The sequence below is a fragment of the Pseudonaja textilis genome, chromosome 15 (genome assembly GCF_049901715.1).
Source record: "Pseudonaja textilis isolate UNSWEBS1 chromosome 15, rPseTex1.2, whole genome shotgun sequence".
Classification (NCBI taxonomy): domain Eukaryota; kingdom Metazoa; phylum Chordata; class Lepidosauria; order Squamata; family Elapidae; genus Pseudonaja; species Pseudonaja textilis.
Window position 1 is genome coordinate 12,643,496 of NC_142004.1, and position 26,866 is coordinate 12,670,361.

The 26,866-nt window shown below is 50.5% G+C and overlaps 2 protein-coding genes across 2 annotated transcripts; one reads left to right on the plus strand and one right to left on the minus strand.

The window, feature by feature from the left end:
* Positions 1-2,022: 2,022 nt before the first annotated feature.
* On the plus strand, positions 2,023-13,577 carry LOC113447091 (uncharacterized). Its single transcript, XM_026717098.2, has 6 exons — positions 2,023-2,410; positions 4,230-4,353; positions 7,670-7,812; positions 9,009-9,073; positions 12,231-12,329; positions 13,359-13,577. Exons 1-6 carry the CDS (start codon positions 2,189-2,191, stop codon positions 13,522-13,524), a joined length of 819 nt encoding a protein of 272 aa, XP_026572883.1. The 5' UTR covers positions 2,023-2,188; the 3' UTR covers positions 13,525-13,577.
* Positions 13,578-14,259: 682 nt separating this feature from the next.
* Positions 14,260-25,254, minus strand: LOC113447090 (hydroxysteroid 11-beta-dehydrogenase 1-like protein B). The gene is made up of 6 exons (XM_026717096.2): positions 24,996-25,254; positions 22,620-22,750; positions 20,698-20,809; positions 18,327-18,512; positions 15,165-15,308; positions 14,260-15,078 (listed from the first exon to the last, which is right to left on the minus strand). Exons 1-6 carry the CDS (start codon positions 25,075-25,077, stop codon positions 14,864-14,866), a joined length of 870 nt encoding a protein of 289 aa, XP_026572881.1. The 5' UTR covers positions 25,078-25,254; the 3' UTR covers positions 14,260-14,863.
* Positions 25,255-26,866: the final 1,612 nt, after the last annotated feature.

Sequence of the window (26,866 nt, forward strand, 5' to 3'; positions counted from 1 at the left end):
CATACAGAGATGTGCAGGATGTTAAAATGCTCTCTATAACCATCAGATGAATTAATTATTCAAAAAATAATGGCGTGTGCTGAGATGGATAAATTAACCCTGATGTTACGAGAGAAAGAGGAATCTGAATATTACAAATGGATGATGAAAGAATTAATGATAAGCAATTTATAAGGGTTTACATTCGCATAGATTGTATATATTTGTAAATAAGCACAAAATAGAAGTATATGAGATAGATGTCACACGCTGTGAATGTCATAATATGTATATTTCTGGTTCAGTTTTTAAAGATATAAAAGACTAATAAAGTTTATTAAAATAAAATACTCCCTATAGCAGGGGTCTTCAACCTTTAAGACCTGTGGACTTCAACTCCCAGAATTCCCCAGCCAGGCTTTGCTTAAAGTTCCCATGGTTGGAGACCCCTGCTCTGTAGGACTAAAACAGATGAAGAACGATTGCAGGAACCGGGCACCTTACGAAGAGAAGGCCTAGAGCTGGCATAGAGGAATAGAATATAGACTAGGATATAGAATAAAAGAGTCGGAAGGGAACCTAGAGATCTTCTAGTCCAACCTCTTGCTTAGGCAGGAATCCCTATACCATTTCAGACAAGTGGTGACTGTTCAATCTCTTCTTAAGCTGATATGACAGTCAATAGGGAAAGCCGGATTCGCTTAACAACTGACTCACTTACTGTCCAGACGCTAGCCGGTCTTCCGATGCAAGGAAACCGGCTTGGCGCGCCGCCTTCCCGCCCGGGCTGCCAACGGTGCGGAGGGGGATGCCCGCTGCCAGCCTGCGCCGGGAGAGGGGATGCGGACCGCAGGGAGAGCAGAGCAACACCCTCCCCCTCCCTCTCCCCCCGCGGCGTGTCACAATGTAGCCCCACCCCGACGGGACGGGACGGCTGGGCGGCGGCAGCGCAACCCGGAGCCCAGCAGCGCCGCGAACCCGCCGGGCACCAGCTGTGCCAGCTGCTCTCGGGGACAGGCAAGCCACGCCCCTCGGCGCGGAAACGCCCCCGGGCCGGCGCCGCCGCCGCCTTGGAGCACCTGCGGAGGGGTCCTTGGAGCGCCGGGCGGGGGTGGGAGAGTTCGGCCCCCGGCCGGAGGGGCTCCGGGGAGGAGGGTCGGTCCGGAACCCGGGGCAGGGAGGCGTTTAGGGCAGGGGTCTCCAATCATGGCGACTTGAAGCCTGGTGGACTTCAACTCCCAGAATTCCTCAGCCAACTTTGTGCTGGGGAATGCCGGAGCTTTGCTGGCTGGGGAATTCTGGGAGTTGAAGTCCGCCAGGCTTCAAGTCGCCATGATTGGAGACTCTTTGATCTACTAGAGCAGGGGGTCTTCAAACTTGAAAGCTTGAAGACTTGTGGACTTCAACTCCCAGAATTCCTCCTCCAGTCATGTTCGCTCAGGAATTCTGGGAGTTGGAAGTCCACAAGTCTTATCCTGGCCAAGGTTGAAGACCCCTGGGGTCTTGGGCATCCCGGGAGCCAGCTGCAAAACTTTTTTGGAGTGGGCGGGCAGGGCAGGACTCAACTATCACTTCCAACATCTCTTTGGGAGCACGAGTTGTGGCAAAGGGTGCTGGGAGTTGTAGTCTCACCGTCTGTAGCTGCCACAAAGAAAGAGGGGGTCAATTTATTCTCCAAAGCACTGGAGGGCCAAACAAGAAACAATGGAAACTAAACGAAGAGAGAAGCAACCTGGCATTAAGGAGAAACTTCCTAGCAGGGAGGACAATTAACCAGGGGAACAGAAGCGGCCTCCAGAAGTTGTAAATGTTCCATCTCTGGAGGTTTCTCAGAAGAGACTGGACAGCCACTTGTCTGAGATGGTATAGAATCTCCTGCTTGAGCAAGGGGTTGGACTAGAAGACCTCCAAGGCCCCTTCCAGCTCTATTCTATTCTATCTGGAGAGGCAGAAGTTGTGCCTCTGCCTGTAGGATCTGTGCCCCTTCCGGGGTCTGAAAACGCCAGCCGAGGCAATCTTCTCATGCTCTTCTGCCCCCCCTCCCCCCACCCCCCACTATTTGTTTGCCTTTTGAGAGCACTGCTCTCTAAACATGCTCAGAGGTAACCTTCCCTGCCTTGCCCCAGTGGATGGGGGAGGGTTTGGGGGTGGGCAGGCTGAATTCCCCTGTGCCTGACTCTTCCCCTCCCTTCTGGCCGAGGCGTGCAGGATGGAGACCCTGGAGGAATTTGACAGCGAGTACCCGCTCACCCTGTCCTTCTGCGAGCGGATCTCTCCCCAGGACTACGAGGCCCAAGGCCTGAGCTACACCCAGAAGTCCCTGCAGGAGCTCTTCACCCAGATGGAGCGGAAGCCCAGCATCTGCGAGCGGGTGGTGCGGAAGCGGAAACAGGCCGAGAACGAGAGGGGCAGCCTGGGGCAGTATCTCAAGGTGAGGGGACCGGTCGCCAGAAGGGACCCCAGGATGGGCAGAAGGGGTGGCATCCCCACCATTTGGGGTGCAGCAGAGGCTTCTTCGGTCCAGGGCAGCCTGCAGGGCAGGGTCACCAAGTCAGTGCAGTGGTCTTAACGTTTCCTTCAAAAGAGAGAGAGTGGTTACCATAAGTCCTGGCTGCCATCTTGACTTTTTTGACACAACTCCACCATTCCCTGGCTTTTATCGCTCCTATTCTGACCAAGGCTTCCTGAGACCGTAATTAAGCACATGCTTAGTTAATACAATTCTCTTTTTATTGCAATGCTGGGAATTATGTTCATTCTCCATAATGAGTCCCAAACAGTCCCTCAAGATAAGCACCCACCTTTCTTTCCTCTGAAGTGCTGCCAACAACTGGAGTACCAAATGAACTATAAAAACCAACCAAAGTACAAAGTCCACACAGAGCTTCAAGGTTTAATCCGAAGAGAAAAAACAAGGTTGCTTCCTGCAAAGGTTTCATCATCTTAGTCTTACTTGTATCCCTTATGGGAGGGCCAATCACCTCCCAGCCTTACTCCCGAGTTGTCCCTTTTGTCTCAGCTGCTCTCGCCTTCTGGAAGCTCTGCACACATGCGCACTGGGAACAGGCTCCCCTGGGTCCTCTGCCTTGCTGCTGCCAGACTCCGGAGGCTCCAGAGGCAGCACCCCACTCCCAGATGGTCCTGGCCCCATCTCTGCATCGGATGCAGGACCCTCATCTGAGTCCTCCCCAGACTCCTGGACTGGTCTCTGTTCTTCCCCACTGTCCGATTCCGTTGCCGTCTGCACAGGCTGCACAGCTCCTGAGGAGCTGTTTGTGGCTCAGGCATCCTCCTAGAGCGGAAAGGTTTGGCTCTGCCTACAGGAGAGCCTGATGCTTCGCTCTGCCCAGCCGGAGCAACTGCCCGACCCAAAGGCACTGACCATCGCTCGGCCTCGGCTCTTTTCCGAGAGAGAGAGAGGGAGAGAGGTTTCTGGGCTGAAACACTGATCTGGATCCCAGGTGTTCTGGATGAAGGACAGCCATCTGGAGACCCTGGACGTCCCCAGTTCTCAGGCTGTGTCCAATAAGGTGGTCTGTGCTGGATCACCACTCCCATGTTCCCCAGCCAGCATGATGGGAGATATGGTCCAAGCAGCCCCAGGCTGTGCCTTTGACTGCTCTTGTCCTGAAAGCAGGACAGGAATTGTCTCCTGCAAGGAGCCAAGGTCAACAGCCTTGGGTCCTGCAACGTCCTTTCAGCTCAGTTTGATTGATTGTTCCTCAGAAATTCAGATCCAATAACTGATCCATCAGCTGTTGAGAGAGGAGGGGCCCTGCAGCCCCCTGCCGTAAAGTGCCTGTTCCCTTCGGGCGGAAAACTAGCCCAGCAGGGAGGAGACGTGTCGAACTGCCTTTGAATCCTCTCTTCCACTTTCCTCCTTCGGGACATTTTGTATTTTGAGCACTCCACTAGGCTGCCCTTCGCCGCCTTTGCGCCTGGAGGTCCCTTTTGCGCGCCTGTTCCCAGCTCTCCCTCGCCCCCTTTGGCCCAAGAGTCGTGGTGGCAAAGTGGTTAGAGTGCAGCATTGCAGGCCAATTCTGCTGACTGCCAGCAGTTTGGCAGTTCAGTTCTCACCGGCTCACAGTTGACTCAGCCTTCCTTCCTTCCTTCCCAGGTGGGTAAAATGAGGGCCCGGATGGTTGTGGGGGCAAGAGGCTGACTCTGTAAACCGCTTGGAGAGGGCTGGGAAGCCCTGGGAAGCGGCATATAAGTCTAAAGGCTCGTGCCGTTGTTCTGCTCTTTTCCAGGCCAAGTTCTTTGCCCTGCTGCAGGGCAGTGTAAATTACGACAACTCCCTGGGGGAAATGGAGATGGAGGAAAAAGTCGAGCAACTCAAACGGGAGATGGAGAAGGCCAACGATTATGCCCGTGGTAACTCTGCCTTGCCTTTCCTCTCCTCTCATTTGTTGTACCTGCGTTCAGGTGTTTTCCTGCTCCCTCCTACCCTCCCCCGGACACTTTGAATAGCTGTAAGACTGGAGGGAGCCAAACTGCTGACCCTGGGGGGGGGGGCACCTTCCAGAAAAACTCCCGAGACCCTCCCCACAACATCACTGGCTGCATCCACACACGACGAGGGGGGATTTCAGACTTTCTCAGGCTGCAGAACTTGACAATTAAAAAAAACCCTGTACTGTTAAGCAAATTAAATACCCAGACAACGTGATGTTTATCAAGCACTAAGAAATGTAATTAATTGAACATTAATAAAATTTATCTAAAACAAAACCTTAAAGTTCAAGGAACCCTGAGCAAGGGTTAGAAAATTGGCTTTGAGCAAAATTATTTCTTCTTAGTCTTTCCTGGAACCCTTAAAAAAACAAGTTTGAAGCTCCACCCGACCGCCCCCCCCCCCGACCCCCAAATCCCCTGCACTGCCAGGCCTCTGGATCAGGGCTACTACAATCCAGTGACCGGCAGAAGGTAGCGAAGCGATACGAACAAAGCCATACACTTTGGGGCTCTTCTCCAGGGACAGCATGTGGCAGCCCAGAGCTGGTAGCAGCCCAAAGTGAGAAGCCCCTTGTTGTCTTAGCACAGGGGTCCCCAAACCTGGCAACTTTAAGACGTGTGGACTTCAACTCCCAGAATTCTCCTGCCAGCATAGCATAACTGGCTGGAGAATTCTGGGAGTTGAAGTCCACACGTCTTAAAGTTGCCAGGTTTTGGAGACCCCTGTCTTAGCATTTGGTATAAATTAATCTGGCGCTAAGGAGAGCCTGAGTTTTTGCGAATGTAGCAATGGTGTTAATAGAATAGAATAGAAATAATAGAATCACCATAGAATTTAGAATAGAAGTTAGAATAGAATAGAATAGAATAGAATAGAATAGAATAGAATAGAATAGAATAGAATAGAATAGAATAGAATATGGAATTAATAGGATAGGACAGGACAGGACAGGACAGGACAGGACAGGATAGGATAGGATAGGATAGGAGCTGGAAGGGACCTCAGAGGTCTTCTAGTCCAACTGCTCTGCTTAGGCAGGAAACCTTACACCACTTCAGACAAACTGGTTATCCAACCTCTTCTTTCAAACTTCCAGTGTTGGAGCATTCATAACTTCTTGTGGCAAGCTGTTCCACTGATTAATTGTCCTCACTGTCAGGAAATTTCTCCTTAGTTCCAGGTTGCTTCTCTCCTTGATTAGCTTCCACCCATTGCTCCTTGTCCTGCCCTTAGGGGCTTTGGAGAATAGCTCGACTCCCTCTTTCTTGTGGCAGCCCCTCAAATATTGGGGCTCTGCTATCCTGAAGTGATACCCATGAGGAGAAAGCCGCAATGCTGGCACCCAGCTGGTTATTAAGCTTCAGGTTGAAAGTTTCAGGGGCCTCTTTTGAATCCCGATGTAATCACATTTTTTTTGCAGGAAACGTCCATTGTCATTCTGCAACTGGGTCAGGCCGCCCAGTTGCTCTGGTCAAGTCAGACTCCCTGAGCATCCTTCCACAGCCCCCAGCTCCACCAGTGGAAATCTGGAACAGCCCAAACCAGAACTGCATCCAAAGGTGCTTTTTCAAGAGGCAACTGGACTTCCTGGTTTTTCCTTGGAGACGTTTCTCTTCTCACCAGAGAAGCTTCTCCAGCTCTGACTGGAGGGTGGGGAATGGAAGGGTTTAGACTCCTTGTAGGCAGCTGGTCATTTGCGTCCTTTTAGAGGGTCGTTGAGGCCACCTGGAGGTTTGTCCTTAGGGTCACCTGAGTGGTGCAAATGGGTGTGGAGTCTTCTCGGAAAGGACTGTGTTGTGGAGCTGTGCTTTCTGCAGGGACACAGGGCAGAAAACATCCTGCAGATCCTTCCACCCTAGCCCCACTGTCCAGTCAGAGCAGAAGAAGCTTCTTGGATGAGAAGCAACATGTCTTCAAGGAAAAACAAAGTCCAGGTGCTTTTAGAAAAAAAAGCACTTTGGGGACAGCCATGACCTGGATAACTGGGAATCTCCATAGACATTTAGAATTTCATCTACTGAGGCACACAGGCCCCGGGGGGGACGAACTGTTTGAAAACAGGGGTTGACCACTCCCTGCCAGGTTTATTTTGAAAGAATGCATTCCAGATTTAGGAAATTTAAAAACTGTGTACAGGTATAAATCTTTGCTTTGTAGCATGCCGGTGTCTCATTAAAGTAAAAAACAAAACACAACTTAATACAATCACAGGGGCCTAAAGCAGGGGTCTCCAACCTTGGCCACTTTAAGACTTGTGGACTTCAACTCCCAGAATCCCTCAACCAGCAAAGCTGGGAGTTGAAGTCCGCAAGCAAAGCTGGCTGAGGGATTCTGGGAGTTGAAGTCCACAAGTCTTAAAGTGGCCAAGTTTGGAGACCTCTGGCCTGAAGGATAAAATGAAGGGTAGTCTGGGATAGGGATTTAAGGAAGTCAAGGTGGAAAAATATAACAAAAGAAATACATGTTTAATTTTACCTGTGGTACCTGCAGCGAGAATTGTGTATGCACAAATTTGGAAAATTATATAGAGGAAAATATAATACAGAAAATATTAGAATGTGCTGAAATGGATAGATTAATCTTATAAATTAAGTATAAGGAGGAAACAGAATACTTTTTAAAGTGGGAATTATTCTATCAATGGTTAGAAAATAGAAACAGAAGTTAGAAATTTAAAACTAAGGAGGATATGTAAACAAAAATGAAGTAAGTGTATAATTAAATAATGAACGTTGAATAAGTAAATATTTTGAGTTATAGACTTGGAGGATAATGGTTACAAATGTGATGTTTATAATGTTTGATACTGTTAACTAATTATAGACAAAACTGAACAGTGCTTAATTAAATAATGGAAAACATTTAATAAAGGATAAATGAAGATCATGGACTTTGAGAATAATGGTTACAACTATTGTGTGCATAAGGTTTCCTATTTGTATTTAAAAGAGATTGTATACTGCCATTGTGGATATGGAAATTGTATATATAACAAAAGAAATTGCACAATATAAAATAATTTTAAAAAGAAAAGTAAGTCAAGAAGGTGATCCAAACCATGCAGGGAAATTCCTGCCCCTTTTTTGTGCACTAGAAGAATCACATTCACATGGTTGGTGGTTGCCATTTTGACTTTCTTGACCTCCTTGCAGCCTGGCGGGAGGCACTGGCTTAGCCCCCAAACCCTAATTCTTCCAAACATGGATGGGAGGGTGAAACTTTGCTCCTTTTCAGCTGCCAAGACCTCATCCTGGAGGCCGGCCGAGAGGAGGCTCCGGAGGACTATCCTGACGGGAGGGTTCAGCCCGACAGAAGCCAAGCTCTGGGACTCAGGCGTTCCAGCCATGCCCAAAATCTTCGGTTCTTTCCCAAAGCAGGTTTGTGCTTTTGTGCTTCTCATCTCGGCAACCTCTTCCCTTTCCAGAGGTTGCCCCTCTGCACTGGGGTGGGGTGGGGAGCATTAGTTACAGCAGAGGTCTCCAAACTTGGCCACTTTAAGACTTGTAGACTTCAACTCCCAGAATTCTCTGTAGTTGAAGTCCACAAGTCTTAAAGTGGCCAAGTTTGGAGACCTCTGAGTTACAGCAAGGGGACTTTCTTGGTGGTGGCCCCGATAGAGTGGGCTGGACCCAGAGGCTCCACTGGCCTCTATTATGGCTTTTTAGAGTCAGGGAAGAGTTTAGACTTATCTTAAATATTCGGTGGCTTTTTTTTATTACTGGGATTTTATGCTGGGTTTATTGCTTCTAATTTTTAACTGGTTATCGTCCTCCATTTACTTCTTAAAAGCCTCCAGTGCTGGGACACCCACAATTTCTGAAGACAAGCCACTCTACTGGTTAATTGACCTCACTGTTAGGAAGTTTCTCCTTAGTTCCAGGTTGCTCTTCTCCTCGATCAGTTTCCATCCATTGTTTCTTGTCCTGTCCTTCAGGTGCTTTGGAGAATAGCTTGACTCCCTCTCCTTTGTGGCAGCCCCTCAAATACAGGAATGCTGCTATCATGTCGCCCCCAGTCCTTCTTGTCCTTAGACAAGTCCATATGTCCATATGTTTTAGCCTCCAGTCCCCTCATCATCCTGCTTGCTCTTCTCTGCACCTTTTCTAGAGTCTCAACTTTTTGTATAGTGTGGTGACCAAAACTGGACGCAGTACTCTAGGTGTGGCCTTACTAAGGCTTTATAGAGTGGCATTAGTACCTCCCTTGATCTTGATTGTATCCCTCTGTTAATGCAATATAGGATTGCATTGGCTTTTTTGGCTGCTGCCACACACGGCTGGCTCCTATTTAGCCGGTTGTCCACTAAGACTCCAAGATCCCTCTCCCAGTTGCTGCTATTGAGCCTGGTTTCACCCAGTCTATATGTGTCCTTTTGGTTTTTCTTGCCTAAGTGTGAGACTTTACTTTACATTGAATTTCGTTTTGTTAGATGTGTTAATATCTTTTGCTTTTCATTTACTTGGACTTGTTAAAGGAAGAGGATTTCCTCTCCAGGCTTAGCATCTTCTTCATAATTCCCCAGGAAAGATAATTGCTTGCATTGAATATAAACTGCTGCTCTCTACCCTGACAGGCGGAGAGAAACAATACAGACTTGAAGCAGCTTTGGGCCGGCATGTCACCTGTCAATCAAAAGAGGTCAGGAGCCAGACAGGGAGGAAGAAAACTGTATAGAAATGAGGTAGAATTGTTGCCTTCACAGAACTCCCCGAGCCACCCATGGGCTTGAAGGGTTTCTCAACCTCAGCAAACTGTAAGGTATTTGGATTTCAACACCAAAAGTCCCTAGAAAGCATTTTTAGTATTTTTATCTTCTGAGACATCCAAATTATTAAAAAAACTTGTTAGTTCTTTTGAAACTAAAAATACCACTCTACATTTTATAGATACCTATTATCAATAAATCAGTTTTGTGTGCATATGCTAAGAAATAAGTGGAATAGAATAGAATAGAATAGAATAGAATAGAATAGAATAGAATAGAATAGAATAGAATAGAATAGAATAGAATAGAAAACTCAAATTCAATGTAGAGAAAAGTGAAGTTCTACACTTAGACAAGAAAAACCCAAAGGACGCATCCAGAGTGGGTGAAACCAGGCTCAATAGCAGGAACTGGGAGAGCGATCTTGGAGTCTTAGTGGACAACCAGCTAAATAGGAGCCAGCCGTGTGCAGCGGCAGCCAAAAAAGCCAACACAATCCTAAATTGCATTAACAGAGGGATACAATCAAGATCAAGAGAGGTACTAATACCACGCTATAAAGCCTTAGTAAGATCACACCAAGAGTACTGCATCCAGTTTTGGTCACCACATTATAAAAAAGATGTTGAGGCTCTAGAAAAAGTGCAGAGAAGAGCAACCAGGATGATTAGGGGACTGGAGGCTAAAACATACAACGAACGGTTGCAGAACTGGGCTTGGCTAGTCTAGGGAAGAGAAGGACCAGGGGAGACAGGAGAGCAGCCTTCCAGCGTTTGAGGGGCTGCCCCAGAGAGGAGGAAGGGCTCAAGCTGTTCTACAAGGCACCTGAAGGCCAGACAAGGAATAATAATGGATGGGAACTGAACAAGGAGAGATTCAACCTGGAAATAAAGAGAGATTTTTTGACAATGAGAATCATCGACCAATGGAATTGAAGATGCCTTCGGAAGTTGTGGGAGCTTCATCACTGGAGGCTTTCAAGAAAAGATTGGACTGCCATATGTCAGAAATAATGTAGGGTTTCCTGCTTGGGCAGAGGGTTGGACTAGATGACCTCAACTCTGCTAATCTGTAATCTGTAAGAATAGAATTAGAATAGAATAGAGAATAGAATAGAAAATAGGATAGGATAGGATCAGATAGGATAGAATAATAAAAATAAAAGATAGAAAAATAAAATAGAATAGACTTTATTTGGCCAATGTGATTGGGCACACAAAGAATTAGAAATTCCTATATTGCCTAGACAATGTGAGTTTGAGTGTCACTGGGCCTCAAATGAAGGTTTATGTAATAAGAATAATGCTTCTTTGAAACACATGTTTTTACAATGTAGAAGATTTACTTAAGTTTTGGGAGAAAGGCATTGGAAAAAGTAATTGTATGGCCACTTTGAATCATTGGAGCTGACTCCACTTGCTGGAGTGGATGTGTGATTGCCTACAAACGTGTGGACAAATATAATGAAATAGGCAACTCAGTTTTACAAAGTAGTAGTAGGCTAAAAACATGAAAATTATATAACCGTAAGAAATAAATTTGTACTCGACTGATAACTCCATTAGATAACTATATATGGAATAATAACTATTTTACTGCTAAAATATGTCCTTTGTTGTATCTTTTTCCTTTTTAAAACAGTATTTTCTGTGTTTTTATTTCCTTGATAAAGTCTTGAAGGTTGCTGAGGTTGAGAAATGCTGGAGTAGAGCTTTTCTCTGGAACAGAGGTCTCCAACAGTGGTGGGATTCAGCCAATTTGCACCAGTTGGGGAGAACCGATTGCTAACTTTCTGAGCAGTTTGGTGAACTGGTTGCTGGAAGAAATCATTAGGGCAGAGAACCGGTTGTTAAATTATTTGAATCTCACCACTGATCTTCAACCTTGGCAAGTTTAAGCCTGGAGCACTACAACTCTCAGAATTCTGGGAGTTAAAGTCTGCCAAGTTTAAAGTTCCCAAGCTTGGAGACCCCTACTCTGGAAAACCAGCCCCACGGGACCAGTTTATGGTTCAGGAGGTCATGTGAATCCAGGCAGTTGGGCAAATTAACCAAGTCCTGCCAGGGCAAAGAACCCAAAGCTAAGAAAGTGTTTTGGCACCCTGTGGCTCCTCCCGGCTGGTTTTCTGGTATCAATCGGCTACAAGAAAGGGGAAGGGGAGGAAGGAGGCTATTCAACCAGCGTTGGGTTGGCCAGCGTGGAAAGCAAGATGATCAGTGTGGGAGGGACTGGGAGGCCCCTGAAATGGAGGAACACCTGACTGATGGGGGGAAGTGGGAAGTGATGAGTCAAACCACCCTCTGAGCATCCCACGGAAGGGAGGAGGTGCAGGGCAGGTGCCAGGGTGGTCAGAGGGAACCTGGCATCCGCTGGGCCGCCATGGACCCTGGTGGTGATGGGGAGGGGGTGGGAAGGATGGGGTCTCCCTCAGGGGCGGGCTCCAAAAACTTTAGCAACGGGTTCTTTGCCTGGTTGCTGGGTGGGCGTGGCCTAGTCAGCCTCCTGCTCCATGGCGGTGGGGAGCTCTTGAGGCTTTCCTTGAGCCTCCGGGAGGGCAAAAACAGCCTCCCCCGGGCTCCGGAAGGCCCATTTCTGGCCTTCCCGAACTTCCGGGAGGCCCGTTTTTCGTCGTCTACGAGCCTCCACGCACCCCCTGCACTTACTGGCATCCAAACCAGCCCGGTGGGGACTCCTGGGAGGGGTGGGGTGGGTGGACAGAGCCAGCCAGAAGGGGGATTTGGGGGTTCTCTGAACTGCGCAGATTCTTAGCTAGGGGCTCTCCTAAACCCCCGCCAGCCCGTTCCTGGCCTCCCTCAAAAGAGCAGCACCCAGGGGAGAGTAAGGGAAGGCCAGGTACAGCCGCAGGCTCTGGGGCATGTTCTCTATAGCAGGGGTCCCCAACCTTGGCCCCTTTAAGACTTGTGGACTTCAACTCCCAGAATCCCTCAGCCAGCAAAGCTGGGAGTTGAAGTCCACAAGCAAAGCTGGCTGAAGGAATTCTGGGAGTTGAAGTCCACAAGTCTTAAAGGGGCCACGGTTGGGGACCGCTGCTCTATAGGACTCCTGTTTCCTTTTTCCCACCTTCCGCAGCATGGTTGACCTACGCCCGCTAATGCTGAATCCTGGAGGATTTCGTCCCTCGTTCCTCACAAACAACCCTGTCCACCGGCTGAAATATCCTTTCCCGAGGTACGTGTGCCCGCCTTCAGGCCTTCCTTGATTTTCCTTGGACCATTTTTCTTTTCCTCTTGCAAGATTGGCTGGCCTGGCAAGATGAGTTTGCATTTTAGTGTCTAGGTCGGGATTCTCAACCGTGGTGCCAGCGCTGTTCCTTGTCAGTGGGCCAGTGGGCCAGACTGCCTTTCCGCAGCTGCAGTGGGCCGACTCAGGAGCCCCCTCTTAGAGTAGGAGATCTGCGGCTGGATTGAACCGGGCGCCAGGGGCACAAGAACCACCCACTGGGTGCGGAGGGAACCAGAGATGGGGGAAAGGAAAAAGTTCTCTTCTTTGTTTCTTACTTGGAGAACACTATCAATGCATACTGAGAGCCATGGTGGTGCAGTGGTTAGAATGCCGTATCGCAGGCTAATATTCTGCCCACTACCAGCAGTTCGATCCTGACGGGCTCAAGGACCAGTCGCCAAGGTTGGAGATCTCTGCTCTAAGGCAGGAGGTGGACCAGGAGAGAAGAGAGCTGGTGGAAGGGAGGTTGGGACCCCGAGGCTGCCCACCGTTTGCCTCAAGGAGGTTGGCAGTCAGTGGTGGGATTCAGTTTTTTTTACTACCGGTCCTGTGGGCTGGGTGGGCATGGTGTGGCTTGGTGGGCGTGGCAGGGGAAGGTTACTGCAAAATCCCCCTTCCCTCCCCACCCCACTAACCTGCTTTCCAGCTCCGTTCTCCTGTGCAGGGCAACCAAAGGAGACCCAGCTGATCAGCCGGGACTCAGTGGGAGGCAGAGAAGAGACGGGGTTGGCGGGGCCAGTCAGAGTGGGGATTGGCCGGTTCTCCGAACTAGTCAAAATTTCCGCTACCGGGTCTCTAGAACCGGTCAGAACCAGCTGAATCCCACCTCTGTTGACAGTGTCTTCCAGGCACATCTGGGACCGTCAGCCCTTCCTGAGAAGGAGGGCGGAGGGTCCCACCCCACGGCCTGATCCCACAGCCCGCTTCCTTCTGGAGGAGCCAGTCTTGACTGCAGGCGTGGCTCTCTTCTTCCAGGGTTCCTGCCAGCAGCTCCCCGACCTCGTCTCCCCAAGGCTCTGGCCCTCCTTCCAGCCCCACTTCTGTTTTCAACACCCCCGTGCTGGCCAGGTTCAGAGGCAACAAGGAGGACGAGACGGACAAGGGAAGCCCGGGCCCCGATACAAACTCTGCAGGGGCCTAAATGTCTTTTCGTTGTATGGGAAGATGCTACGTGAATAAAAAGTTTGGTGCATGCTCCTCAGGGCAGGTGTGGCTGTGGGTCTCTCTCTGCATCTCTCTCTCTCTCTCTCTCTGTGTGTGTGTGTGTGTGTGTGTGGCCTCTGCTTCTCAGCTGATCCCAATGCAGCAGAAAGTAAACATAATGTCTATTTTCTTGAGTGAAAGGGAGATGGCCAAGCACATTGAAGTGTCCTTCCTTTCCTCTGTTTCCCTTCCTCCTCCTTCCTTCCTTCCTCCTCTCCTTTCTTCCTTCTTTCCTTCCTCTTTCTCCCTCCCTCCCTCCCTCCCCCCTCCCTCCCACTCCTTTCTTCCCTCCTTCCTTCCCTTCCCCTTCCCCTTCCCTCTTCCCTCCCTCCCTTCCCTCCTGCCTTCCCTCCCCTCCCTCTTTTGTCCCATATCCCCCCTCCCTCCTTTCTCTCAAAACCCACCTTCTAGGCCGAGCTGTTGCAACTTGCAGGTGGTCCTTCACTTGCAACCCTGAAAAAAGCGAATGGTGGCGGGGCCGGCCAGGGGCACGATTGGCCAATTCTCTGAACTGCAAATGGTTCTGTAGAACCGGTCGGAACCGGCAGAATCCCACCCCTGCTTCATCTGCTTTCAGAGGGGATAAAAATTGGAAGGGTGGCCAGAGTGGGTGGAAAAGGATGATGGGCATTTGGCCAGTTAGAAGGTTCGTGTGAAATGAGACTCAGTGGTGGAAGGGGCTTCCAGACTGTGTTTTAATTGCAGACGTGCCCAAAAACGATCCTGACATTCTGCAATTTTATGAAAACTTTACGTTACTTAAGTGGAGAAAGATTTTGCTTCCGTGACTTCTAGGGCCAGGTGCTGTCGGCCGAGATCACCCTTGGCCCTTGCAGAGTGAATCTGACCCTCAAACCAGCCATTCTGGGCTGCAAATCTAGCGATTGATGGGTAGGGGGATAGCAGTACAAGATGCTTCTGTTGGCTTTGTCATCAAAACTAAAGCAATTTGTGCAGCTCAGGATAGCACCTCACGTAGTACAGGATACGTCATTTATGGGTCCCAGCTCTTATCTCTGCTGTGATCACAGTCTGTAGGTTCAGTAAGTACTTGGTTCCAGATTCCCCAACGGGTCTTGAAAAATTGGGCACCCTGAGAAGAGTTTGATTTACTGCTGGGTTCTGCACAAAGTGAGCTGAGGGAAGAAAAGGAAATGGCGCCATTTTGTCCCTGGCTCTCCTCTCCTAGGGCAGAGGAGACTTGGGTTTCCTCTCGCATTCGCCACAAACGATCTTTTGGGAGACACGGATGGCGATGCTGGGTGGTCCTTTGAGCTTTAGAGGATGTTCTCCAGTCTGTAGCCGTAGCCTATGACTTGGTCCATGAGGTCTGGCAGCAGCTCTCGGTAGATCAGGGTGGGCTTCAGGGCCCAGTAAGGATAAAAGACCTCGCGGTAACGCAGCACTCCGCCCCTCACAATCTGCTGGGCACACTCTTCCTTGGGGCTCGGCCTCTGCGTGATTTTGTTTCCCACGGACTTCACGGCCGTTTCTGCAGAAAGGAGCAAAAGGATGGGTGGCTGGCCCGACTGGAGGGCGCTGGGTTTGGGCAAGCGAGGGTTTCGACGTGTCACTCACCCGTGTCGATGTAGCCCAGCACAGCCACGGTGATGGGCAGGTCCATGTTCCGCAGGCGCAACTCGGTGCGCAGCGAAGTGAAGAACCCTTCCACGGCGAACTTAGCTGCTGCGTAGGAGACGCTGAAGGGGCCCGGAACACGTCCTTGAGAGGAGGAAAGAGAGGTTGGCGTGGATGGAGGATCCGTTTGCTTGTTCCCCCTTCTCTCAATCTCTCCCCCAATTGTGCGCTCTTCCATGTTTAGTTTAGTTTAGTTTATTGCCATTGCACCTCGCACAATGAAATTAAGTGCCATCTTCAATGTCTATTATGATTATGAAAATAAACACAAACACACATCCTTCGCATTCTATACAATTGAACGGAAAACCCCTGATACTGCATTAATATTGCACTATATACAGTAGAATTCAACAGAGCTCCTGTCCTGGGATAGAAGCTGTTTTTCAGCCTATTTGTCTTTGTTTTGATTATCCTGTACCGTCTGCCAGATGGTAATAGTTCAAAAAAAAAGGGGGTGCCCAGCATGAGATGGATCTTTGAGGATGTTTAGAACTTTCTTTGTCCATTTTAATAAGGTCATTCTTAACTTAGAATCATTATGGAGCCTGGTTTTGGAGAAAACCAGAAGTGCCAATTTTGGGCAAAATCCTTGTCAAAGGCAGCCAAGCCAGGTGACCAACAATGGGATGCTGCAAATGGCCACAGATGTGGCTGTGTGGCCGAGCACTCCAACTCTGGTCAAGTGTCTGTGAGTGAGGGGAGGGGGACCGTTGGAACTTTGAATCCAAGTGGTAACTAGCTTCAAAGTAGGTCTGCTGTAACAGTCACTAATGTTGTGGCCCACCAGCAGTTAGCGGAGCTGGTGGAAGAGTCAGACAGTGAGGAGTCTGGCGAGGAACATGGGCTCTGGAGTCTGGATAAGGCTCTGACGAGGGCTCTGTCTCGGAGGCAGAGATGGGGCCAGGGCCGTCCGACAGTTATCAGCTGACTTCGGAGTTGGAGATAAGTGGGGCAGAAGAACAGCTGGAGCCTGTTCCCAATGTGCGCATGTGCAGAGCTGCCAGAAGAAGGGAACAGCTAAGGAACGAGGGCCGATTTGGGAGCAAGGGCTTTGGTGGATGGTGAATGGCCCCTCCCACAGGGAATAAAGAGGAGGGAAAGGGGAGTGGGGTTTCCAGGAGACAATTAGTTCATTTAATTAGGGTGAAGTTTTGTTTGAGACTCCCTGCCAAGTATTTTCTGGTACAGCGTTGCGCTTGGAAGCTACCGGCCTGGCAGCTCTCCAAGCCTGAGAAGGTCTGTGGTTGTAAATTCACCCTTGAAAGACTGTTTGCTGGGACTTTGCTGGATGTGAGTGACAGGAATTCACATTAGCCTATTAAAAAGGGGTTTTGTCGGGCCGAGGAATCTGCTTTGGGATTTCGTGAAACCCAGGTCAGAACAGCTAAATGACCACTACCTGTCACTCTGACTTGACAGTGATGTGTGGGTAGAGCATAGCTAGTGACTTGTTCATGAGCTGATTGCATCTCTGCCTTGCAAAGAAACCCAGGCCCAAGGGGTGATGTGCAGTGAGTTATTAAAGCCTCCTTATTATAGTAGCCCTCTGGAGAAGAAAGTCCATTGCAACACTTAGAATGAGAAGAGCAGATAAAAATCAAGAGTGAAACAAAATCAACAAATCGAAAGGGCTCCTTGAAGTGCGCTGACAAAGGCAGAAGTCTTCCCCGTCTCGAAGAAAGACCTTTGTGTCATCACCATCAGATGAGCCTCTCTGGGGATTAAGGGCAATAAAGAGAGAGGCTCCCCGGGGACTTCTGGAGAAGGGGCTGCTGCAGGTGGATCTGGTAAACCACATCTGGAACTGGAAGGGTTGGCTCCTATTTAGCTGGTTGTCCACTAAGATTTTAAGATCCTTCTCACAGTTACCACTATTGAGCCTGGTTTCACTCAGTCTGTATGTGTCCTTTTGGTTTTTCTTGCCTAAGTGTAAGACTTTACTCTTCTCTACATTGAATTTCATTTTGTAAGATAGGGCCCAGTGTTCTGGATCTTGAGCCTATCTTCTTGGGTGTTGGCTATTCCTGCCAGCTTAGTATCATCTGCAAATTTGGTAAGTTCCCCTTCTATTTCCTCATCTAAGTCATTAATGAAGATATTGAAGAGTCCTGGGCCTAAGGCAGAACCTCGTGGCACCCCACTGCTTCCATGTAGACTTAGACCCATTAAGGACTACTTGTTGAGTACGGTTTGCCAGCCAGTTGCGAATCCATCTAGTGGTGGTGCTATCTATTCCATTTTTTCCTAGCTTACTAAAAAGTAGGTTGTGGATGAGATCTTCGGGAAGAGAGAGACCCGAAATTTGGAGACTAAGAGGCAATGAATGAAGGGGAGTATAGAAGGAAGAACGGGGTGCGAGGAGAGAACGGGGTGGGGAAATGGAGCGGCTGGTGACACCTGGAAGCAAATCCTCTGCCATCAAATTGAGAACTGGTAGGATCTCATCGGTGGTGGGATTCAAAACTTTTTACTACCAGTTCTGTGGGAGTGACTTGGTGAGCATGGCCATGTGACTGGGTGGGCGTGGCTTGCTTTTTTTTTTGGCTTTTTTGCAGCCCCTACCCATTTTGGGGGCCCTCTCGGCCTCAGAGGAGCCTGGGGGGGGGGTTGTTGCTCCCCTAAGGTTCCTCTGAGGCTCAGGAAGAAGAAAAGGCAGAGCATGGGAAGGGGACGCAGCACCCCTCGACGCTCCATTTGGGGAGCTTCCTGGCCTCAGAAGAGCCTCTGGGGGGGGCATTTTTGCTCCCCTAAAGCTCCCCTGGGGCTCAGGAAGGCAAAAAAAATGGAGGGGGGGCCTTCCTGGGCCTCAGCAAGGGGAATCCCGGCCCAGCAGATCGTATGAACAGCTGATGGTTGGGAGGGGAAAAAAAGAAATACCTTGAATGTCAGGCGGGCGGGGCGACCGAGCATCGGGCGGGAGGGCAACCGGGTCGTGGGCGTGGCCAGCCAGACCCACGCCAAATCCTTGCCCCCGGTTTGCCCGATCCGGCTGAATACCGCCATGGGATCCCACGCAGGAGACGTCCTTCCTTCAGCACGAATGGATGCCTCACTCCCTGCAGGATCCCCCCGGGTGCCTGTGAGGATTGCGGTACTTACCGCTCATGGAGGAGACGACTACGATGTTCCCCTTCGATTCCAGCAGCAGGTCCATGGCACAAATGGTCAACTGGACGTAGCTGAAGAAGTTCACGGTCATCGACTTGATCACGGGCTCAATTGTTCCCTTGAATGGACCGAAGGAGGTTCCTCCCACGTGGTTCAGAACTAGCTGGTCGAGACCTCCTGGGGGAGTGAAGGACAGAGAGGCGCTCAGGGCCTACCTGCACAAAAGGCAAACGGATCTTTTTGCTGGTGCTGGCGCTGGCTCGCTGCCCCCCTCGGAAGGCGTCTTCCAGCGTGGAGCCCCAGGCAGGGCAGATGGGCATGCAGAAGGCTGCAAAGGGGCTGGATGTTGACATCACAGCTCAGTGCAGGAGGGAGCCCAGCACAGGGGAAGGTCAGTCAGCCAGACCAGGCCAGCAAAGGGCAAAACATTGGGATATCTTGGGCCTTTCTCAAAATAGTTGATCTTCTGGGACAGGAATGAGCGCGCACACACACACACACACACACACACGCCTGCCAATTGCTGGCCATCCTGGCTTTTCCTGGTCCTGCATTATTGTTTGTTTATTGCATTTATTAAATGCAGCCATTTGGAATGCGAGGAGCCCGGATGGCTCAGCGGTCAGAATGCAGCATTACAAACAAACTCTGCCCATTGCCTGGAGTTCAAGGCTGACCGGCTCAAGGTTGATTCAGCCTTCCATCCTGGATTGTTGGGGGCAATATGCAAATAATTCTGACACTGAATGCTCTAAAAGAACTAAAGGGCGGCATATAAAGGTTCCCCAGGCTATTCGTTTTTGGCTCTAGGGGATGCTGCTTATCTCTGTTTCATAGCCGGAGAACCAGCGCTGTCCGAAGACGTCTCCCTGGTCATGTGGCCGGCATGACTAACCACCTTCAAAGGCGCACGGAGCACCGTTACCTTCCCACCAAAGGGGTCCCTATTTTTCTACTTGCATTTTTTTAACGTGTTTTCAAACTGCTCGGTTGGCAGAAACTGGGACCAGCAACGGGGGCTCACTCCGTTACGCGGCACTAGGGATTTGAACCGCCAAACTGCCGACCTTTCTGATCGACAAGCTCAGCGTCCGAGCCCCTGAGCCACCATGCCCCTGAAAAGAGCAGCATATAAGTCAGTCCTGTTGCCATTGAGCAGGGGCTTGGACTAAAACTCCTCCAAGATTCCTTTCCACGTGTGTTATCTGTTTTTCACATTGCCCCATATTGGGGGCCAACTCTGGATTCTCAGAGCTGGGCCATGTGGGGTGCAGAAACACCTGAGAGCAAGCATGTTTCTCCGCACAGCTATGAAGTCCCCCAAAAAGGGTCCCCTCAGGTGCACCCCAAAGATTTGAACCGCTTGTTGCTTTTCAAAGAGGTTGTCTCCCACCACTCCATTTTTTCTTTGACATTTAATGACCCCACAATCCCTTGCGGGGTGGAGTCTGGGCAACTGAATGGAGCTAGCAGGGTGTTCACTGGCCAGACGCCCTTCCTGTCACCAATGCGGAGTTTTGCTCAGCAGATCTATTCTCATAGTGCCCAGAGAGAGAAATAACTGCCTCTGTCTAGGATCGAACTCACAGCCTCCTGATTGTGAGGAGAGAGCTCCCCCTGTAGGCTACCGTACCTCCCCCACCCCATTTGCTGCATGGATTCTCCCATTCTGGAGGAGCTGTGGAAATGGGACCCCCCTGGGTGGTCTTCCCCATGTAGGAAAGGAGGGGACAGCAAAGTACAGGGGGTGGGAGACAAGACAACTTCTAGAGAGAGGAATGGATGGTGCCGGGGATTCAAAGAGGTTCAGGAGAGCCCCTAGCTCGGGTTCTGCACAGTTCGGAGAGACCCCGCCAGTCCCACTCCTGGCTGGCCCCACCCACCCCTCCCCTTCCCTCCCAGGAGTCCCCATGCAGCCCGTTTTGGATGCAGGTAAGTGCAAGGTGTGTGCGCAGGCTCGAGGAAGGCAAAAAACAGGCCTCCCGGAAGTTTGGGAAGACCAGAAATGGGCCTCTTTCCAGCTTCCAGAGAGCCTCCGGAGCCCGGGGAGGGCAAAAATGTCCCTCCCGCTATGGTGTAGGAGGCCAACCAGACCACGCCCACCACCGCCACGCCCATCCAGCACCTGGGCAGAGAACCTGTTGCTAATATTTTGGAAGCCCAGCCCTGGAAGGGCGGGGTGTGTGTGGCTAGGTTCACTGCATGGCTGGGCTAGGTAGGGGAAGGTGAACACCGCCCTGCCTTCCTACACACACAGCATCCCATTCCTCAGTCTCTCCCCTCCCCGCAACGCCCCCCCCCCCCCCGCCCCCCAGGAGGCACAAGGGTTGGTCCTGGGTGAGATGCAAAAGGTCGCCTTTACCCAACTTGGCCTTAGTTTCTTCCACCACCTTCTGGGCATCGGTCAGGTTGCCCATATCCGCCACCACATAGTGGGCAGAACTGGCGCCCAGGTCCTGGCACTTCTTCACCACCTGAAGAGGAAGGGAAAAAAGAGGGCAAGGGGTTGGCGCTTGGAAAGGACTCCCAAGAACCAGGGAATCCGAAGGGTTTGGACCCAAAAGTCAAGTCACTGCAGTTGAATCTCTGCCAAGCCGAATGTTAGGATGAGACCACTGGAATCCTTTTGTTGGGGTTTCATGGGCCGTCAGTTAGAAACGTGGGGAATTAATATGGCATATTGTATATGATACGGTATGTGCCAGGGTTATTGCAAGCACAAAGATGGAGAAATCATGAAATAAAACAGGAAAGGTGACTTGTAATATTGATAACTTGAGGAAAAAAACCAAAAATGACTAGTTTAGTCAAGGAAAAATAATCAAAGGGTTTTTTTTTTTAAAAAAAGACAAGAAACTTTATCCGATGGACATTTGTTGAAAGATGAAGACTGAGTTGATGATTTCTGGATTGAGGATTTGAAAAGTAAGATAAACTGGGAGGTGGACGAATTTAGATGGCAACTACTTGGTAAAAAGAAGGGTGGAAATAATTCTTTGTTTTCTTTTAAATTTAATTTTTTTCTCATTTTTTTCCTCCTATACATTTTCTTTCTTAATCTTTTAATTTTGAATAGTTTTATTGTGTTGAAAAATTCTAATAAAAAAGGTCAAAATAAAAGAAGCTCTGCCAAGCTTTAACAGCAACAACAAAAGTCAAGATGTGTGGCCTTTTTTTCTTTTTTGACCACCTTGCGGGCTCAAGAGCAGCCAGTGAGATTGGTGGCTGTCAGCAGGATTGGCGCTCAGGCCTATTTTAAACCACCATCCCTTCACCCTTTCCCTGAAACTCAGTTTCCGGAAACCAAGGTTAGCTGTTGCTTAGAGCCAGAGGTGGGATTCAGCGGTTCTGGCCAGTTCTGGAGAACCGGTAGAGGAAATTTTGAGTAGTCCGGAGAACCAGCCAACCCCATCTCTTCTCTGCCTCTTATTGAGTCTCAGCTGATTGGCTGGGTCTCCTTTGGTTGCCCTGCCCAGGAGAACAGAGCTGGAAAGCAGGTTAGTGGGGTGGAGAGGGAAGGGGGATTTTGCAGTCTCCTTCCCCTGCCACGCCCACAGAACTGGTAGTAAAAATGTTTGAATCCCACCACTGCTCAGAGCGTCCTTCCAGAATGGCTGGGGGGGGGGGCGGCATTGGGGTGCCCCAGCAAGAACGGAACTGTCTCCACCCCAAAAAGCAGAGGATCTGGATTTGCACCCGACACCCATTTGAGACTGAAGCTAGTGAATGAATCTGTGGAGATTCTCGTCCTCTGGTTGTTCCAAAGGTGCTTTTTTTATTTTTTTCAAGAGGCATCTGGACTTTCTGTTTTTTGTCTTTGAAGACGTTTCACTTCTCATCCGAGAAGTTCCTCCGCTCTGACTGAATGACGGGGAAGGGAAGGATTTATGCTCTTTGCAGAAAGTCTTCTCTATCTCAAACTGAAGCGCAAATGGTTCCTGTAGTCTGCATTTTTTCCTGTAATCTGCAATTTTCCCATCCTCACCCTTCCAGTCAGAGCAGAGGAAGCTTCTTGGATGAGAAGTGAAACGTCTTCAAAGGGAAAAAAAAAAGGCCCAGTTGTCTCTTGGAAAAAAAGCACCTCTGGGATAGCGAGGGAATCTCTCCGGTTTCAAACGCGGACAGGGGCTTTTTTCTTTCTCGCGTGGGAAAGCAGTCCAGTTCTTTGCTAAAGACCGAGTGGGGCAGCGAAACACGGGCTGAGGCTGCGATGCGATCCGTGCAGGGCTGGTCCTGTTCAGATGATCGGGGGTTCGGAGTTGGATTGGGCTCCCGCCCGCTTACCTTCCGCAGTTGCTCCTCCCTCCTGGCAGTCAGCACCAGGTGGGCTCCCATCCGTGCGAACTCGTAGGCCATTTGCTCCCCGATGCCCGAACTTGAACCCGTCACCAACACGCGCATTCCTCGCACCATCTCTGCAGGCAGAAGAGGAAGATGGACGGCCTGTGGATTTGGATGCCCGGCTGGAGTGGCGCAGGCTCTGGGCCCAGCCAGGAAAAGGAGTCTGGCCAAAGGTCTTTTGGACCGCCTGCCGTGAGCAGCGTGGGGTGAACTAGAAGACCTTCGAGGTCCCTTCCAGCCCTGCTGTATTATCCTGTGTTCCCTTCGGTGAATTTTCTCAGGCTCTTTACTGGGACCAGTTTATGTTTCATCTTTTTATTAAATGTCCATGTTGTCTAGAGAGAGGAGTCTCCAACCTTGGCAACTTTAAGACTTGTGTGGACTTCAACTCCCAGAATTCCCCAGCTGGCAACGTTAAGCCTTTGCTGGCTGAGGAATTCTGGGAGTTGGTCCTCAAGGCTTGAAGTTGCCACGGTTGGAGACGTGGACTAGAAGGGATCGTTCTAGCCGCGGGTACAGATCTGAAGGTCCCTCCTTGGGCAGGAAAGCCAATAAACAAGGAAATTAGTCTGGGGTGTGTGTGACAGCATTGTCCACACACACACATACACACACACCCATGGGATCCTTACTCAATTCCCTACCCGGAGGGCCCCCCAGCTGCCTCTCCGGGCAAATTCCAACACTATGCTTCACTTCCACGTGCCCCCCACCCCGCAGCTCCCCTCTCCCCATCGGTCCACCCCCTTTCACTGGGGACACAGGTGGTTTGGGACATGCCAGTGGTCCGCTCACCTCCCCGCTTGCCAACCCACCTCGAAGCGAGGCAGCCAAGAGTCCAGCTGAGCATTCACCTCCCATGCTCCGTGGGTTGGGCAAAAAAGCGAGAGGGATTTTGGCATGGAGAAAAGCCCCCCCCCACCCCCCCCACCTGCCCCCAAGGAGAACCAACAGCGGAGGGGGCGATCCTCGGTTGCCTCCAGGGCCAATAGGAGCAGGGCAGCCCCCTCTGCCTTTCGCCTAATCCCTTGTGGAAACAGCGGGTGGCAGAGCTTTCCTTCACAGTGGGGGGGGGGGAATTGGTGGGGCTTTGGGGGTTTGGGTGGAGGAAGCTGATGATCTGCTGACCTCTTCTTTCCTTCTCGGGCTAATTGCATCTTTTCTCAGCCCCAAATTCTACTCCCCCCCTCCCTTCCTCAAGGTCCCAGAGTCCGAGCTGGCAGAATTTCCCAACCCAAACAAACTTTGAAGACCGATGGACTTCAGCTCCCGAGATTGTCCAGCACCATCTTCTGCAATTTGCTCCTGCACCGGCGGGGGTGTGTGTGTGTGTGTGTGTGTCTCAACTTCGGTGTCTTTTGACTTCAAACTCCCAGAATTCCTCCCGGCCACTGCACTGCCCACCTCAACCGGGGTCGTTCTACACTCCTCTAGCTCCCACCTGAAACACCAAGCTAGAATAGGACTGGCCACCAGCTACACTTACCTACTGGGGATGCTCAGCCTCCCACCAGGTGAGCAAAAAACGCAGGTAGGAATGGCAGAACTGACAACCACTTCAAACTGGATCAGCACTGTGGCTTCGGGGTGGGTGGACGGGGGCTTGCCCGGGTGCCCTGGGGCTGGGCAGAGGTCCGCTCAACGTCTCTCCCTCTGACGCGATCCGCCCAGGTGCCTGGGACACCCGTGGGAGGAAAGCTGGCTGTCCCAGCCCTGAGCCACAGATTCCATCGGTGAAGAGCTAGCAGATTCCCGCTCCTGTGACGGATCCTCCGTGTGAGCAGAGAATCCAGTGGGTGGCACTTTTGGCCAGAGGGGCTCTAATGCAGCCGGACCCCAAAGCTGCTACTTCTAGTCTGCTGCAGCCCTCCTGGTCTCCTGCCCCGCCCTTCCCAATCTGAGAGTCTCCAGCATGCTGATTCCCCTGGGGTGTGTGTGTGTGTGTGTGTGTGTGTGTGTGTGTGTGATGTCTGAATGACAGGGCGCACGAAAGGCTGCAGAGACAATCACACAGAGAAAGGGATGTTTGTGCGTCTCCACCAGTGGTGCCTCACTTGCCGGTGCAAAACTGGGTTGCGGGTCTGTGTTGTGCGACCTCAACCCGTTTCTTTAGCCTGGAGGTCCACCAGAAATGGGCCGCCCTCCCAGCTCACCTGCTTCACACCTTGCGTGCAAGAGCTTCACCCACATTTTCCCCTCTCTAGGGAAGCCTGTTCTTCTCCGTTAAATGGAAAACAGAATCATTAAAAAAGAGCAAAAGGCAGACGCACAACAATGGCCTGGCCTCCCCAGGGGTGTGTGGGAATCTACCTTCCTTACCTGCAGAGAAAGTTTCCTGTGGGTAGTAATAGTAAGCACCCAGCCCGATCAGGAGAGGGACCATGATCTTCAAGAGCGCCATGGCCAGCAGCTTCTGAACTCTGTCATTGACCTGCACGGGGTTTTTCTTTGCAAGCTCATCACAAGGTTCAGAAATGCAGTTTTTCCAGCTCTGATGAAAGACAACAGGCCTCAGCGGCACCCAATCAGGGCCTGGCCCAGGTGGAGGCGGCGCGTCCTCTGCTGACGCAGGTTCTCTCCAGGACAGAGAGATTGACAGCCATCCAGAATAAATAGGAGAGCGGTTTCAAAAGTTGCCCGGGAGGCTTTTGTGGCCCCAAGGCCTTTCGGCCCCAGTTTCATATTCCTGTGTGTGTCGAAAGGCACCAGCGTTTCCCAAGTCCCCTCCCTGGTTCCTCTTCTTCGGAGGGAGAGGAAGGTTTCTGGGCCGGGATCAGTGGGCAACGTGTGTTGGTTGGATTGGACAGAACTTCCGGAGACTTTTCTAGAATAATACATTCTAAATTTCAGTTCTGGACTTACGGCCATAAATTGAAAGACAAAATGTGATGTTGGTAAGCAGGACAGCCATTAAAGTGAGGTTTGCCTCATCTTGCAACCTTTCTTGCAGCCGTCATAAATGCGAATCAGTTGCCAAGTGCCTATGTTTTGATCATGTGAGTGCTGCCACAGTTGTAAAGTGTGAAAAACGGTCACAAGTCACATTTTTCAGTGCCATTTGGTGTAACTTTGAAAGACTCACTCAATGAAAGGGTTGTACACTGTACCTATACAATCCCTGCCCTCAGTGTACCTGCGTAAAAGGAAGCTTAGGGGAGAAGGGAAGCGTGAGGACTGAGGCTCCCTCACTCAATGGCTCAGGCTGGGGTAGAGTTTAAGGTTTGGGAAGATCAGCAGAAACCTGGAAGCGGGAAAGCCGGTCATGTGGCAATCGGTTCCAATGTCAAGAGCTTCAGGTTTTCCTGCTGACTTGTGGAAGACTTGACTTTACACAGACTTTGCTCCTTTTTGTTTATTCTTGAATTCCTCTCCCACCCTTCAGCTGAGGTGGGGCTGCACCTCTAGTTTTAGCTTTTATGAGCTGTGGTGGCACAGCGGTTAGAGTGCAGCACTGCAAGGCACTTCTGCTGACTGCCGGCTGCCTGCAACTTGGCAGTTTGAATCCCAACAGGCTCCAGGTTGACTCAGCCTTCCCTCCTTCCCAGGCGGGTCAAATGAGGACCCAGATTGTTGGGGGCAAGAGGCTGACTCTGTATAAACCGCTTAGAGAGGGCTGAAAAGGATTGTGAAGCGGTATATAAGTCTATTGCTATTTTCCTTCCTTCCTTCCTTCCTTCCTTCCTTCCTTCCTTCCTTCCTTCCTTCCTTCCTCGTGGTTAGAATGCAGTACTGGAGGCAAACTCTGCCCACTGCCAGGAGTTCCATCCTCACCAGGCTCCAGGTTGACTCAGATTTTCATCCTTCCCAGGTGGGTCAAATGAGGACCCAGATTGTTGGGGGCCAGAGGCTGACTGTCAGCCTTCCAGAGCCCTCCTTCTGCTTGTCTTTCCAGTCTGCCATAGAAAGGGGGCGGGGAGGGAAAATTAATTGGGCTTTGTGGAGGGGGAAGAGTGCTGGAGGCTTGAGAGGGTGAATTGTAAACCTTGAGTAAACTTTTTTACTTGCTTATTGCGCAACTGTAGCTTCTTATCTAAGCAGACCAAGGCCAACCATCCTGGGGAGCCAGGTGTGTGAAATGCCACCTGAAGATGCTCCACGTGACATTATACACATCTCAGATTGGATGGCCAGTCTGAACTCTTGGGGGTGGGAACATGGGATAGCTTCCTATATGTGATTTTCACGCCTAA